General features: G+C 42.0%; 1 protein-coding gene across 2 annotated transcripts in view; it reads left to right on the plus strand.

Annotated features, from left to right (window-relative positions):
• Positions 1-1048: 1048 nt before the first annotated feature.
• The window catches only part of LOC106567057 (low-density lipoprotein receptor-related protein 1), a 139393-nt gene continuing 124493 nt past the window's right edge, over positions 1049-15948 (plus strand). For both annotated transcript variants that reach the window (XM_014135894.2, XM_014135895.2), the window contains exon 1: positions 1049-1763. In XM_014135894.2, the coding sequence (XP_013991369.1) occupies positions 1667-1763 (97 nt within the window). In that variant the 5' untranslated portion in view covers positions 1049-1666. The remainder of the gene's footprint in view (positions 1764-15948) is intronic.

The following is a 15948-nucleotide window of genomic DNA, read 5'->3' on the forward strand; positions in this document are numbered from 1 at the left end:
CAGCAGCAGTAGGGATGACAAGTTATATTGATACGTGTGTGTATTAGACCATATTACTGTCCTGCCTGAGCATTCGAAATGTAATGAGTACTTTTGGGTGTCAGAGAAAATGTATGGGAGTAAAAGTACATACACTGAACAAAAATATAAGCACAACATGTAAAGGGTTGGTCCCATGTTTCATGAGTTGAAATAAAAGATCCCAGAAATGTTCCGTCCGCACAGATTTGTTTACATCCCTGTTAGTCAGCATTTCTCCTTTGCCAAGATAATCCATCCACCTGATAGGTGTGGTATATCTAGAAGCTGATTAAAAAGCATGATCATTACACAGGTGAACCTTGTGCTGGGGGACAATAAAAGGACACTCTAAAATGTGCAGTTTTGTCACACAATACAACAGATGTCCCAAATTTGAGGAAGCGTGCAATTGGCATGCTGATTGCAGGAACGTCCACCAGACCTGTTGCCAACGCCAATGCCTACTTCTGTTTGTAATAAAGCCCTTTTATGGGGAAAAACTCATTCTGATTGGCTGGGTCTGGCTCCCCAGGCCCACCCACGGCTGTGCCCCTGCCCAAGTCATGCGAAATCCATAGATTTGGGCCTAATGGATTTATTTAAATTGACTGATTTCCTTATATGAACTGTAACTGCGTTTATATTTTTGTTTCGTATATTTTATTTAGGAATATAAAGTAAAAGTTGTGAAAAATATAAATAGTAAAGTACAAATATCCCCAAAAACTACTTAAGTAGCCTAGTACTTCAAAGTATTTCTACTTAGTTACTTCACACGTGCACAAAGCTCAGGGGAAAACTTTTACAATGTTGCAAGACCCAGGTGGCATTCTTAATTTTGTATTTTATGTGTTAAAATATTTCTGACCTGTTACTTTAATGATACATTTGAGAGTGTCCACTTGTTTGCAAGTTGAGGCCTATTATTATTTTATGTCTAACAAATTGAAACAGCAGAGCACAACTATTCTTGCGCCAACATGGCTGGTGTAGGGGCGCCAGCTTCATGCTTGAAAAGCGTTGAAGTTAGGGAGAAAACGTTTGTGCAGAGGGAGCTTGCTTCGTAGTTTTCGCGATTTCCAAATGAATTTAATTGGTGATGTCATCTGGTTCGAGAGGGCTGTGTGTGTTGGTGCTTCAGAGTCACCATCCAGTCAACGTGTTGTAACCACCAGCAACAGAGGCAGTGGAGCTCCCAAATAAAAAGGCGCTTTTAGTTTTTGGTTCATGGCATGGGATATTTTCAACAATGCTGCAGTGACGGAGATCTGAGGAGCTCGAGAACTAGTTGGACGTTTCTAGAGGAATGTTGAAGCCATTGTGTCCACAATAGATTTTCCTTTGAAAAATAGTGTGTGGGTTTATATGGATTATGCATGCTGAAAGTGTATGTGTAAGACATATACATGACTGCATGAGCACAACCCGTAGCTTCACTAGGCTGTAGCAAGCCTTTTTTTTCTGCAGTTTTATCCATACCGCTGACTGTGAAGCTACCTTTGCTATTCGTAGTACGTGGTTGCAGGGCGTAAAGAGAACGGACAATCGCACCGGACCGTTCCGGGGTTCAGATGAGGTGTTTGACTAGATTCTTAGATTTGTAGAATTCTATCGAACTTTCTATCTATTATTTTCTACAGAAGTAATGCCATCGGGCATTGCAAATGTGCTAGCGATGAGGTTGTTCTTCGTGGGATTTCTACTCAGTTTGGAGATCCTGTCTCCTACAGGAGCTATTGATGGTAAGTGACATTCTAGTGTTCTAGCCTATGGCTTTGTGAAACTGCATGCCCACTTACCAATATAGGGCCTATACAGTGTAGGCCTATTCACCACACAGTAGGCAAATAGTAGGCTTGCCTATTTGCCTTCATAACACCAAATAGGCTTCAGACTCGATGTGATCGATATGAGCAATAGGCTTTTCCATTTAGCTAAGCTAATCATCCTAGGAGGTGCCATGTTTGTGTGACAGCCTAAAGGCTATCTAGCCTACCCACCTTTTGGCAATTGCTCATTTCATAACCACCTGCTGTATCCTAGCATACATGCTTCCTTTAGGGTGTTGTTGACATGACAAAAACAACTGTCGTCAACAGATGTTGAGTTTCATATGGCTTAATTTTGTTTGCTTTAATCAACGGGGATTCAAAGCGATGCATGGCTACATTGACTTCAGTGTTGTGCTGCCTGCTACTCTGTTTTGCTCCCATTCCCAGATGTAGCCCCACGAATGTTTCAAAATGAATATGACCTTTGTTCTTGTTCTGTTGTCATGCTCATGAAGAAGGTGTTCGTTCAATATTATAAGGTCGTTCAGCAGGTTGAAAAAGGCTATGGTATCACAGCACATCAGTGAAAGGCCTGCTTTCCCCCAGTTCTAGGTAGGCTAGACCGACACAGCAGCACACTACCTTGATTCGATAAGTAGGCTACGGACCCGATCAACATGCCTATGCTTTTCCCCAATTTCTCCGCTGTAGAATCCCCCAATATTTGTATCATTTGCAGGTTCTAAACGGTAGCCTTTTATGTGTGAATCGTTTATGGTTCAGAAACTGTGGCTGTAGGTCTGGCTGCAACCTGCTCTCAGAGCATTTCGTATGATTCTCTACATAAATCCGATACACACATTTATTAAGATATGTATTAATTTGTGGATCATCCATTTTGTCTGATATGTTACGAATTGCAATTTGTATGGTATGTTATGAATGTGCAATTCATACAATGTTACAAATTTGGAAAACCTACAATGTGTTACGAATTCTCAACTTATGATATGTTACGAATTCCAATTTGCTGTGATTAATGTTACCTATGTGGCTAACTCTGACATTAGCTCGTTAGCTAGGTTAGGAGTTAGCTAACCCTTCCCCTAATGTTAACCTTCCCCTAATGTTAACCTAAGTAGTTGCAAAGTAGTTGAAAAGTTGCCTGCAATGATATTCGAACACACAACCGCTATACACCCACAAACCACCCCAACCATCAACCTCCTTTCGTTTTTGCCAAAATATATTTTCACAATTGAGTTCCAAATATCTTTAACGTCGCCCAAGCATGATTTTTCTTTTTGAGCCCGTGATGTCAGAGTGCACTCGCTTCCAAAATGTAATTGTTATGCAACAGGACAGTTAACCCGTGCTGCCCTCAGGTTTTATTTGAGGCATGTTCTGCCTCATTAATTTACATAGAAGAAGCCCATTTCACTGTAGCAGACAATTTATATTTGAGGCTTTACTGAGTTGGACAAACTTCTCACATCAACGAGAGCCCAGGCACTTCCCCAGATCAAGTATGCAGACATTTGCACAGTCTTGCAGAAAATGTGCCAGGGGGGAAAAGTTTCTGTCTGGCACTTGCGTTGCTTTCATAGTTGTTTCGCGTACAAACAATAACTTTCTTTGAACATGTGTGCATTCCTATCAAAGTAAGTGCCTTTATTTTCTGTTCTTATAACAAAATGAGGTGAACGGATGGTTCACTTATCTATCTTGTACATTTCTGGAAGTGAAGGAAGGGAAGGGAATGATGGTAGGTGACACAATCCCTTTAACATGCATACTACAAACAGACCAAACTCATCTTGTCTCCTTATCTTTGGTTGACACGAAAAAACAAACATGGCAGCGTACACAAACTACCCATCGTCGGAATACTTCAGATGTTTAGAAAGTGTTATACAAAATTATTTTGATTATTCCTCAGTTAGCGCGTGGACTAATGTAGCCCACATTTTCCAGTTTGGATGATTGTGCTATGCTGCCGCTACTTCTGTGAATGTCTGAACATTGCATCTAAAAAAGAAACTGGTCACATTCAGGACATTGTAAGATCTGTGTTTGTGCAAAATGTTTCTGTGAAGAAAAAAAATTGTGGCCAGCTCAAATGCTGACTGTTGCATCAATCAAAACTGGACGTTCTAAATAAGCTTTCTAATTACACTGGTTTGAGCGTACGCTGCAGGGACCACTGTAGAGTAAACACACCTGTGTGTTGGTATGTGTCAAAGGGTTAAGTTAACTTCTATCTTATGTAACCGTACCAAACGTAACATCATACAAATTTCAGTGTCCCAGATTTACATTTACTATGTTACTTCTACTCTGAGACCAGGCTGCTGTAAACTAAGGATTTTAGCAGTGACCAGGCTACACTTTATAAGGTGTAGTTTAAACAGAATCATTTTGTTGAATTATATGTTTTCATGTTTGTTTTGAGCTGCATGCAGTAAAAACAACTGTTTTTTTTCAGTTGTAATCTTTATAGCTAGCTAGGCTGTCGTGACTTGTCCCGACATGCAGCGAATATTAGAATGTCTTGGGGGGGGGAACATTGATGACAGTCAGGTAGCCTATAGAGAACTGAATGAAGTGATGTTGCAATGTATTGCCATCCTAAGTCCTCATGTGCTTCTCAGGGCTGCGTGGGACTCTGCTAGTTCGAGAATAATGACTGGCTACAGTGCATCCTTGCAACAATGATTCTGTCAGGTGCAACACTGTGGCCATGCACTTGCAGAGCTAGAACATTGCAACATTGTAGCCAATGATCTGGAACATCTGGCAATGTCTTGGCAATACAAAGTGTCAAGTAGACAATAATTTGTAGTGTCACTGGCATGGTTAACTTGAATTTAATGGAATGAACCCACTAAGCACGGACTGACGCCAATGTCTTTTTTTTGGTCCTGTCTGGGCTGGCCATCTTTTTTTGGTGTGGTCTGGACCGGCCTTGATTTCAATGTCCACGGACGTTGATTTTTGGTCTGGGCTGGAATAGTGATGTGCATGGTTATGAATAGCCGAACGGTTGTTAGTATTCAAATACTGAGTGTTGTCTGTGTGTGTGCGAGTATTCCCTTTTTGTTGTTGCGTAAAACAAAAAATATAGGCGTATTTTTGACACTGAAAAGGCTTTTTCTAAATTTAAATAAAAATATCCACGTGACATGGCTACGTACAAAGATGCGTACAAAGATACACCATGACATTTTCAAGTGATTCATTTAATACAACAACAAACTTTTCAATGTAGTTTTTGACATGCGCCCCATAAAAATACCTGTAGCCGACCGGTAGCCTTCACGTTTGTAGCGTGTTGATTGCCAATCAAACCGGCAAAGTGGATCAATGTGGAATGTGAGTTCACTAATGCAATGGAAGATGGAGCTGTTGCCAGAGAATTGTATTAATTTCTCTACCATAAGCTGCCTCCAACGTTGTTTTAGAGAATTTGGCAGTACGTCCAACTGGCTTCACAACCGTAGGCCCACGTGTATGGTGACATGTGGGCGAGCGGTTTGCTGATATCAATGTTGTGAACAGAGTGCCCCATGGTAGGGTTATGGTATGGGCAGGCATAAGCTACAGGCAATGAACACAATTGCAGTTTGCAATTTGAATGCACAGAGATACCGTGACGAGATCCTGAGGCCCATTGTTGTGCCCTTCGTCTGCCGCCATCACCTCGTGTCAGCGTGATAATGCATGGCCCCATGTCTCAAGAATCTGTACATAAATTCCTGGAAGCTGAAAATGTCCCAGTTCAATGGCCTGCGTACTCACCAGACATGTCACCCATTGAGCATGTTTGGGATGCTCTGGATCCTACGTGTACGACAGCGTGTTCCAGTTCCCGTCAATATCCAGCAACTTCGCTCAGCCATTGAAGAGGAGGCACAGGCCAAATCAACTGCCTGATCAACTCTGTGCAGGAGATGTGTCGAGCTGCTTGAGGCAAATGGTCTTACCAGATAGTGACTAGTTTTCTGATACACGCTCCTAACTTAAAAAAAAAAAAAAGGTATCTATGACCAACAGATGCATATCTGCATTCCCAGTCATGTAAAATCCATAGATTAGGCCCTAATTGTTGCATTTTGCATTTATTTGCATTTGTTCCGTGTATATATGGATAAATGCTTACTTCATTGTGAATGTATGTGCTGTTGACATTTGGCCATAGGATCAATTACCAAAAAGGACTTCTGTAAATAATGTTTTTTTCAACTTTCATTCAGAACTGAAAATTAACCTAACTTCAACGTCTCAAATACTTGAATTGTTATTTTAAAACCTCATGTCAGTCAATATTGCAGTACTGAACCAGCACAACGAGAGTTATACAATGCACTTTTACTAGTCAACCCACTAAACACCTTTGCAAAAATACCCCATTCTTTTCAATAACATGCATAAATAATGTGTTGGGTTTCCATGGTATTCCAAGGCATTGAAGGTCCCAGCTGATTTTAATAACAGTTGGCCTACATCTGCTCATTTTGTTTGTGAAATGAAAGATTGTAGTAGGTTCCCATTCATTTTTAAACTCCATATTGTTAAAGGTCCAATGCAGCCATTTTTATCTCTTTTTCAAATCATTCCTGGGTAGCAATTGAAGTACCTTACTGTGGTTCCTTTAATTAAAATGGTCAACAAGAAACAAAAATAGCTTCTTAGCAAAGAGCAATTTCTAAAGACAGTCTGGGAGTGGTCGGATTGGGGAGGGGAAAACTAGCTGGTATTAGCAAAGATGTTTTGGAACTCTATTTGTCTATTTAACTAATTTACCACCTGGCGGTGACACCAGGCAGGCCAAAACTCCATCCCACCAAAAAATAGCTGAAATTGAATTTGGCCTTTTCAAACAGCCCTTACACTAAGGTCATTATCATTTTTACAGTACTATTCCAATATTATAATGTGGACATGTATAACACAGGAAAATCATGTTTTTCACTGCACTGGGCTTTTAAGATCTGCAGGGGAGTACAAGGTACAATTTATGCTTTATTGACAATTCACAAAGCACGAAAAAGAATGAGCATTAAAATTGGCAAAAATAGCTTTTCTGAAGCAAGAATTTTGCTAGGACTGTCTGCGTGTGGTCTGAGTGGGTAGGGTAAAACTGAAATCTATCTGTTATTGGCAGAGAGGTTTGGAACACACTTTATTGGTCAATTAACCAATTTACTGCATGGTGATGTCACCATGGAAAGATTAAACTCCCGCCCATGCAAACCTGCTGATTAGAAGGTCCTGTGTAGATAGTGTTTTCAAGCAGCAAATATCAGGAAATGACACTGATCAAATTAGTTCACACTTTTACAGTGTTACAATGTTGTACAATATTAAATACATGAAAAACAGAATTTTGACTGCACTGGACCTTTAAAGAATGAACCTTCCAGACACTTTTCAGCCCAGATCCAATCTAACAATAAAGGGGAAATATGGGGGCTCCTTTAAAAATTTTTTTTTTTTACGTGTCCTGGGATAAGGACCGTTTCTGGGGTTGTTAAAGAACCCTGTGTGAGCGAGCATAGGTCTACTCTCCCGGGCCCTAGCCTCCTACCTCCAAGCTCTGGGAAACATCTGGACAGAGTGAGACCATTAATCCACAGTGAATGTGATGTGACTATGGGGGGGGAGGAACTGACTCCTCACTCACACAGAGGATAAAAACAAAACAAACGTTACCAGCAGGAATCAATCCAGCTGAAGTATGGACCCTCCTCCCCATGACGTCCGAGTAACATTTGTTTCCTTTGTTTCCCAACCTTTCTGACTCAATCACCAGTGATGGCAAATATTGGGAAACATTGGACAGAGCAGACAGTACAGAATCTGATAATAAAAAAATAAAATAATAATACATACAGAAGTCAATCCCCCTTGACATCTGGGTGACACTATGTAGAGTATGACTAGTGTTGAGAAACAGTGGACCGTAGAGTACAGGAACCTGATCTCGTGCTGCTAGCACAGAGAACCATGTCACAGATGTCCAGATGCAAGACCAGGGTAGGGAAGGGATAAGTGAGTGTGTGTTTGAGTGGATGCTGCTATGTTCGAGGCCAGGGAAGGGATGAGTGAGAGAGTGATGCTGCTATGCTAGAGGGCAGGGGTCAGCCACTTAAGCTGAAACACGTGGATTCATCAGCATCACCACTGGGCTCCGCTGGCTGTCCGCAGCATGATTTAGGGGTTGAGGAGGGGATTGGACAGGCCAAGTTCAAAGGGCAAGGCCATCCCCTGGTCTGTTCTGTTCCAGGACTGTCCTTTCCTAGCTAGATAGTTTATTTATCCTTAGCTGCACATTTTTAAACAGCTATCTGGATCGTATTATCAGCTTTGTTGATCTTTTGAGTCATGATCCTCTAAAAGATGCCAAACCAGAAACGTGGGGTGACCTGGTGATCACATGCATGTGAATGCTGTAAAATTAGCAAATGCAATACCTTTTACAATGCATTAACTAAAATGTAAATAAGGGTTAAGATGGTGTGTAATGTTCTCATCAGCATGGTTCTGGATCATTTTACCACCACACTGCTTTAGAAGGGATTTAATAACACAGAGCAAGTGACCCTCAAATGACTCATGTGTTACAGGAATAGATTCACATGATGCCTCTGCCTCCTACAAATATAGGTTCAGGATCATTTTAACCCCACTCGATGAAAACGCATGACTCGTGGCTAAGTGTACAAAACATTAAGAACACCTTCCTGATATTGAATTATACCCCCTTTTGCCCTCGGAACAGCCTCAATTCCTCGGGGCATGGACTCTACAAGGTGTCGAACGGGTTCCCCAGGGATGCTGGCCCATGTTGACTCAATAATGCTTCCCACAGTTGTCAAGTTGGCTGGATGTCCTTTGGGTTGTGGACCATTCTTGATACACACGGGAAACAGTTGAACGTGAAAAACCCAGCAGCATTGCAGTTCTTGACACACTCAAACCGGTGTGCCTGGCACCTACTACCGAACCCTGTTCAAAGGCACTTAAATATTTTGTCTTGCCCATTCACCCGCTGAATGGCACAGACATAATACATGTCTCAATTGTCTCAAGGCAACAACAAAATATCCATCTTTAACCGGACTCCTCCCCTTCAACTGCACTGATTTTGAAGTGGATTTAACAAGGGACATCAATAAGGGATCATGGCTTTCACCTGGATTCACCTGGTCAGTCAGTCATGGAAATGTTTTGTACACTCAGTGCATGTTACTGTAAGAGACTGTGCATGTAAGTCAGTGGAGGCTCCTTTGTAGATAAAACTATACTAAATATATTCACAATTTATTGATTAAAACAGATTGTTTAGCAATGAAGGTCTACAGAAGCCTCAGCAGCCCTCTGTAGGGTAGCACCATGGTGTAGCTGGAGGACAACTAGCTTCTGTTTTCCTCTGGGTACGTTGACGTCAATACAAAACCTAGGAGGCTCATGGTTCTCACCCCCTTCCATAGACTTTCACATGAATTGTGACAACTTCCCGGAGGATATCCTCCAATCTATCAGAGCTCTTGCAACTTGAACTGACATGTTATCCACCCAATCAAAAGATCAGATAATTAATCTAGTACTGAAATCATAAGCTACAGCCAGCTAGCACTGCAGTGTATGAAATGTGGTGAGTAATTGACTCAAAAAAGGCAATAGTTGAACAGTTTTGAACAAATACATTTCTTCCAAAATGAAGAAGCAAGAGATTTTTATTTTATTTTTTACTTTCAGTTCCACCAGCAAGGTAAGCTTTTGGTTTTACAAATGTATTGCCACTGGGGCTCGCCGGTGTAAGTGCGAAACTGCTTACTGACCATACACTGCAATGCTACTGCATGATTGTACCGTGTTTACTAATGCGTTAGTTCTATTAGCCATGTTGACTATGAAGTTACTTTAGCTAATATGGTGACAACGATGTAGGCTGTGTGTAGCAGTTATATGGTTTGGCTTGGAAAGTATTTTTAATTTTTTTTGGTTGCCTGGTCACATACAGCTGATGTGTTGTCCATTTGAAGTCCACAAATGAGGGGAAAATGTGAGAGGAGGGGAAAGCATAGATGTGAGAAGGAATACGACGTGGCTGCTATGAAAGTGAACTGTGTTTATGCGTGATCAGGGGTGTATTCATTCCGCCGACTCTGTTGATGGAAGCAAACTGAACGAAACCGGGATAAACATACCTGAATTTGTTCAATAGAAACTCTCGTTTACAACTGTTGGACTAATGACTACACCCTAGATCGGCTAGATGCAGTCAAGAGTGTACAAAGCGGTATTGAATGTGTCACTGGCTGTCACCTCAAATTTTTCTCTCAACCTGTGTGCACCTATGTTGTAAACTATAATTCATAGGCTAGGTTGTAGCAACCTCATGGTGGTTATAGGGAAAATGTGAGTATCATGTAGTAGCCTAAACCTATGGATGTTACATTGAACTGGGTGAATGGAATATGAATGACAGTCATCCAACATGCTGTAATAGAAATAAGGCCATGCTCATAAAAAACAACAACTTCCTCCATTAAAAACTGCACCGACCGCCACGGATGTGTTACCATAAGAGATCATGTGCACATGTTACCTCCTACATATCTAGCCTCCCACAAATCTACCAGTCTTGCTTCCAAGTACATTTCTATGCCCCTATGATACTGAGCAGACCCTACATGAGAACAACAAAGGTACGGCTGAGCTCAACTGTGGAGATGGGTCAGGAGGTTGAGGTTGAATTCCAGAGGAGCCTAGACTCTGTTTACCTGACCCTTTAAAGGGACACTTCACCACTTTTTTTAACATCCTATTATCTCCAGGATTATACTAGTGTCTAGTAAAAAATATAACAATTTAAGGTCCACAGAAAATGCCCCCCCCCCCCATGATCATCAGGGGTCATTTTCTTTTGGACCTTTTTCTGTGGGTCTGGAGGGGAAGAAAGGGTGAATTCCAGAACCTGGGGCCTGTTCTAACCCTAATATTCTGACCACACTGGTCGCGCTGCTTGCGCGAGCGTTGCAAAATAAATGGGCATGGTGTAACACTCAGAACCTCCTGGAAACATCTGCCATGAACATTCTAGAACATCCTGTGTCCTCCACACACATTAAACAGATCATAGATTATACATTGCGCTCTTTAGACTTTCTACCTAAGCCTGGGTGCCAGTCTGTTTCTGCACTCTTCCTAACTCTTTTTATGGAATTGTCGTGTTTGGCGTGACAATGACTGCAAACGAGTTGGCAAGATCACAAACAGATCTGGGACCAGGCTCTCTACCTGGCTAGTCCGTCACATGGGAATGGCCATTGATTGGGATGCTGCCTGGCCTAACACAGCTGAAGATTTTAGGTAGTCAGCTATAGCACTCTCTCAGGTGGCACACCAAATTCTATCATTTATTTTTCTGTAATGAGATTTGTGAAAAAGCAATGTATAATATGGTCTTAGGTATGTAAAGGGGTTGGGAAATGGAGCAGTGTCTTTTGGAATTAAGATGCAAACAGGTCTCCATGTTTTCACAAGGCAGCAGTTTAGCCTTTGAATAGATTGTAGTAAATGCAGGGTTATGGTGGTGGGTTTCTATTAATACTTCCTAGCGGGAGACAATGCAGGTTTAACCTAAACCGAAATAATAATGTGGCGATAGCGGGAGTCTTGACAATAACTGTATAAAATCCCTTTTTCTTTCCTCCCTCTTCCTGTATAGCATTGTAGATTCAGCCTGAGCACAGACTGGAGGCTAGAGGCAGGTTTGCGTCCCAAATGGCATCCTACTCCCTATATATGGCCAGGCCCCATAGGGAAATAGGGTGCCATTAGAGACGCCTGCACGGATTAGCATGAATGGTTCAGTGTGGTTTCTCCCTGTACGAAGGCGTGAGGCTCGATAGATGAAAGAGTGTTTGTTGATGGTGAATTGCAGGGGTGTGTTGTAATTGGTGTTTTCTGCATTTAGCTCCCATAAGACCCTGAAAGGAGCAGATTGGTTTATTGAACATAATATGGGGGGGGGGGAGACGTGTGGGTGTTGATGTGGAAGGGAGAACAAGGAAGATGCCTTGGATTTCTCTTTAGGTTATAGAAACGATAGGCGTTTTCACACTGCATTGTTCTTAGCCCTGGGCTATCCTTATCCCAAGGCTATGACTGACATTGGGCTAGCTTAGCCCGTGTTCACACAACCAGAGCTACCTGAAACCAAATGTCACGTTTATGGAGTAGAATATTCAGATTAGGTAACAGTGTAACTCTGTGTTTTGGCTAGCCCCTAAAAATCGGTGCTAACCCACTTTAGAATGTGCAAGTGTAAACACTCGCTTAGTCCCAGGCTAAAAGATCCCTTAATCCAATGTTTATGTCTTCTCCATGCTTTTCACACAAGGGGCTCTATTTTTCGGCTAGCTTTAAGGCAGCGCTAGTGTCAGACGCACGCTAGTTAGAAAGTTCGTCATGTAAAAACTGGGTCACTGGCATTTTCCAGCCCTAACGCCAGTTTTGGCAATTTACCTGTCTAACATTAGCATGCTTGCGCTCAGATGTGAGGGGTGGAAATATGAGGTGTGTCCTTTAAAACATGACCCAAAGGGCTAATTTCAGGTAGCGTTTGGTGGGGATATTTAAGACCAACCAAAAGCTGGTTTTAGCTGTGACGCACACTGCCATGGTGCCTGTACTCTTAGGATTTAGAAACCTAAAACAGTCCCCCCCCCCCATTTCGTTTTAGTTGACAAAAATCCAAGCATGGCCTCTTCTCTCAATAAAGGCTGTTTTTATTTTTGTCCTGCCCAATGTACAGTAATCAAGTAAAACCGTCGATAAAGTTCGTGATTTCCAAGCTGTCTCAATCTTAATCACCAAAGCTTTATTCAAATATCAAGTTTGAGAGGCGCAAAACAGTGAGCTGACGTTCCCTTTTTTATCTATGTATTGTAGGCAGGCCTACATTATTTTAGCCATGCTTTGGAGGTGCATAAAACCCCCTCCATGATGGAGGCTACATGTGTCCATGCCCATAATGAAACGAGATGATAACCTTGGTGAATACCGGTGAACCTCGTATTTAGAAATGGTTTTCCTGTAACCATTTTTGTTTTCCGTTTTCATATTTTTAAAACCCAAGCCCTCCGTAGACTACCCTTACCGTAGGCCTATGATAACGAAGGCTGGTTCAACCATAATGCTTTTTTTTTTTATGCTGGTGATTTTGTCATTACATTTTACATCTATTTATTGTGGTTGGATTTATTGTGGCTGCAATTTATTAAAACCAAACTTATTAGAATTATTTACTGTCCTGATTTAATGGGGAGAATGTCCGTGGCACGCATGCAAAGCAACTTCAGGAGAAGTGGGAATGTGATCTGTAAGATGGTTTCGATATGTATATTAAACATTATATTTGGGAGCAGTATAATGGTCAGTGGACATTCTCCCTTTCTCAACATAATGGATCCTTGTTCAGCTGTTGTGAAAAGTTTTGGATATGTGTAAAACCCCTCCATAGTCTGCGTTGTTTTAATATTATATGCCCACGGGAAGAAATTATGGTGCCGGTAAGTGTATTCAGACAGCCTATTTAAAACAAGTTTTGATTAGAATTATTCGCTGTCTTTTTAGGCTTTATCAATAATGAATTTTAATCTTGCTTATTGACAACATTTAGCATGACCATGCTCAGTCATAATGCAATTTACTGTAGGCCTAGCCCCTATATCAGGGCGAATACTACAGTATGTAGGATTTCCACATTGAAGCCATGTATTTACTCAGAACAATGTGGACTACCAACAGGTTCAAGTTAACATATTTAGCAAAGATGGTATAGTCTACATTTTTGTTTCTGTAAACTGTTTAACAAACTATGACTAACATGTGGATGTCGATTTTTTTATTTTTTATTTTTTTTATTTATTTTTTTAAAAAAATTTTTTAAGGCAGCCCCCCTCACCTCTCTGATTCAGAGGGGTTGGGTTAAATGTGGAAGACACATTTCAGTTGAATACAATCAGTTCGACAACTGACTAGGTCTTTCCCTTTCCCTAACTTTGGATTTGATTCCAAGGCGATTATTTAAAAGCCGGTAAATACACAACCTAAATCAACCACATATTTAGCCATGGAGCACAGTCTGATTGGCCAGTGGGGCCAAGCCTCTACACACCCACAGCTTATTTCTTCATCAAAGCACAGCCCTTTCACGCCAATGCCAGCAACTGCGCCAATAATTGTGGTTGTCAAAATAGCTAAACTATTTGACACAACCCCGAACCTATAACACTACTTCCGGCGCTTAGATTGACTATTGCGCTAGGTTTGTTAAAAAAGGAGCCCAAGGAGTAAACCTAGCTCTTCAAATGTCGCAACTGGTTGCAACGTTGGCTGGACATCCGACACAAACGTGTGAATCCTGGCTTTGTGACTAAAGATTTGTTTTTCTATCTCTGATGATGAACTTTTCACCCGACGCCTGGGGATGACCAGCGAGGCTCAGCGAGGCAGACCGGCCATTACACTGAGCACTCTTCCAGTCTTATCGTATTGGTTCCACCTCCAGAAACACATTGGCTATTCCAAGGCATTTCCATGACTGTGTGTGTGTGTTTTGCGCTCGACTGGAGAATCGATTGAACAGGAGGCCCCAATCTCCTCCACTCTGCTGCCTGCTTTCACACCTGGCCAGGAGGAGAGAGGAAAGCGAGAGAGAGGCAACTGATGTGTGGTGATAAGATTCCAATTTCATGGACTACTGCCATGTGTCAGACCTGTCTGCTTCTGTTAGTCACAGCTATTGAACTCTGATTCAGGTGTGTCCTAAATGGCACCCTATCCTCTATCTAGCACACTACTTTTGACCAGATCCCTATGGTGAATAGTGAATACGGTGCCATTTGGGACGCAGCCACAGTCATTGGCTTGATTGGCTATGCATATGGCATACATTAAGATGAGAATGAACCACTCTCCCGGTACTGAGATCTTTGAGGAGGTGGTGGGCCATATAGACTTCACACAGTTGCTCAGATTTTTCTTCTGTTATCCTTGACTGGGCATTTGTTCGACTTGTTTTCACAGCAAGGCTATACTGTCAGTGACAACTTGATCACTTTGTCAGCCTTATGTCACAAAGGTCTTTGACCACTGACCACAAACGGGTTAAATCAATGTCTCAAAGCAATTTGATGTGTTATTTTTATTTTTTTGAGCAGTGTGTGTTATTTATATATATATATATATATACTGCTCAAAAAAATAAAGGGAACACTTAAACAACACATCCTAGATCTGAATGAAAGAAATAATCTTATTAAATACTTTTTTCTTTACATAGCTGAATGTGCTGACAACAAAATCACACAAAAATAATCAATGGAAGTCCAATTTATCAACCCATTGAGGTCTGGATTTGGAGTCACACTCAAAATTAAAGTGGAAAACCACACTACAGGCTGATCCAACTTTGATGTAATGTCCTTAAAACAAGTCAAAATGAGGCTCAGTAGTGTGTGTGGCCTCCACGTGCCTGTATGACCTCCCTACAACGCCTGGGCATGCTCCTGATGAGGTGGCGGATGGTCTCCTGAGGGATCTCCTCCCAGACCTAGACTAAAGCATCCGCCAACTCCTGGACAGTCTGTGGTGCAACGTGGCATTGGAGGATGGAGCGAGACATGATGTCCCAGATGTGCTCAATTGGATTCAGGTCTGGGGAACGGGCGGGCCAGTCCATAGCATCAATGCCTTCCTCTTGTAGGATCTGCTGACACACTCCAGCCACATGAGGTCTAGCGTTGTCTTGCATTAGGAGGAACCCAGGGCCAACCGCACCAGCATATGGTCTCACAAGGGGTCTGAGGATCTCATCTCGGTACCTAATGGCAGTCAGGCTACCTCTGGCGAGCACATGGAGGGCTGTGCGGCCCCCCCAAAGAAATGCCACCCCATACCATGACTGACCCACCGCCAAACCGGTCATGCTGGAGGATGTTGCAGGCAGCAGAACGTTCTCCACGGCGTCTCCAGACTGTCACGTCTTTCACATGTGCTCAGTGTGAACCTGCATTCATCTGTGAAGAGCACAGGGCGCCAGTGGCGAATTTGCCAATCTTGGTGTTCTCTGGCAAATGCC

The sequence above is a fragment of the Salmo salar genome, chromosome ssa13 (assembly GCF_905237065.1).
Source record: "Salmo salar chromosome ssa13, Ssal_v3.1, whole genome shotgun sequence".
Taxonomy (NCBI): domain Eukaryota; kingdom Metazoa; phylum Chordata; class Actinopteri; order Salmoniformes; family Salmonidae; genus Salmo; species Salmo salar.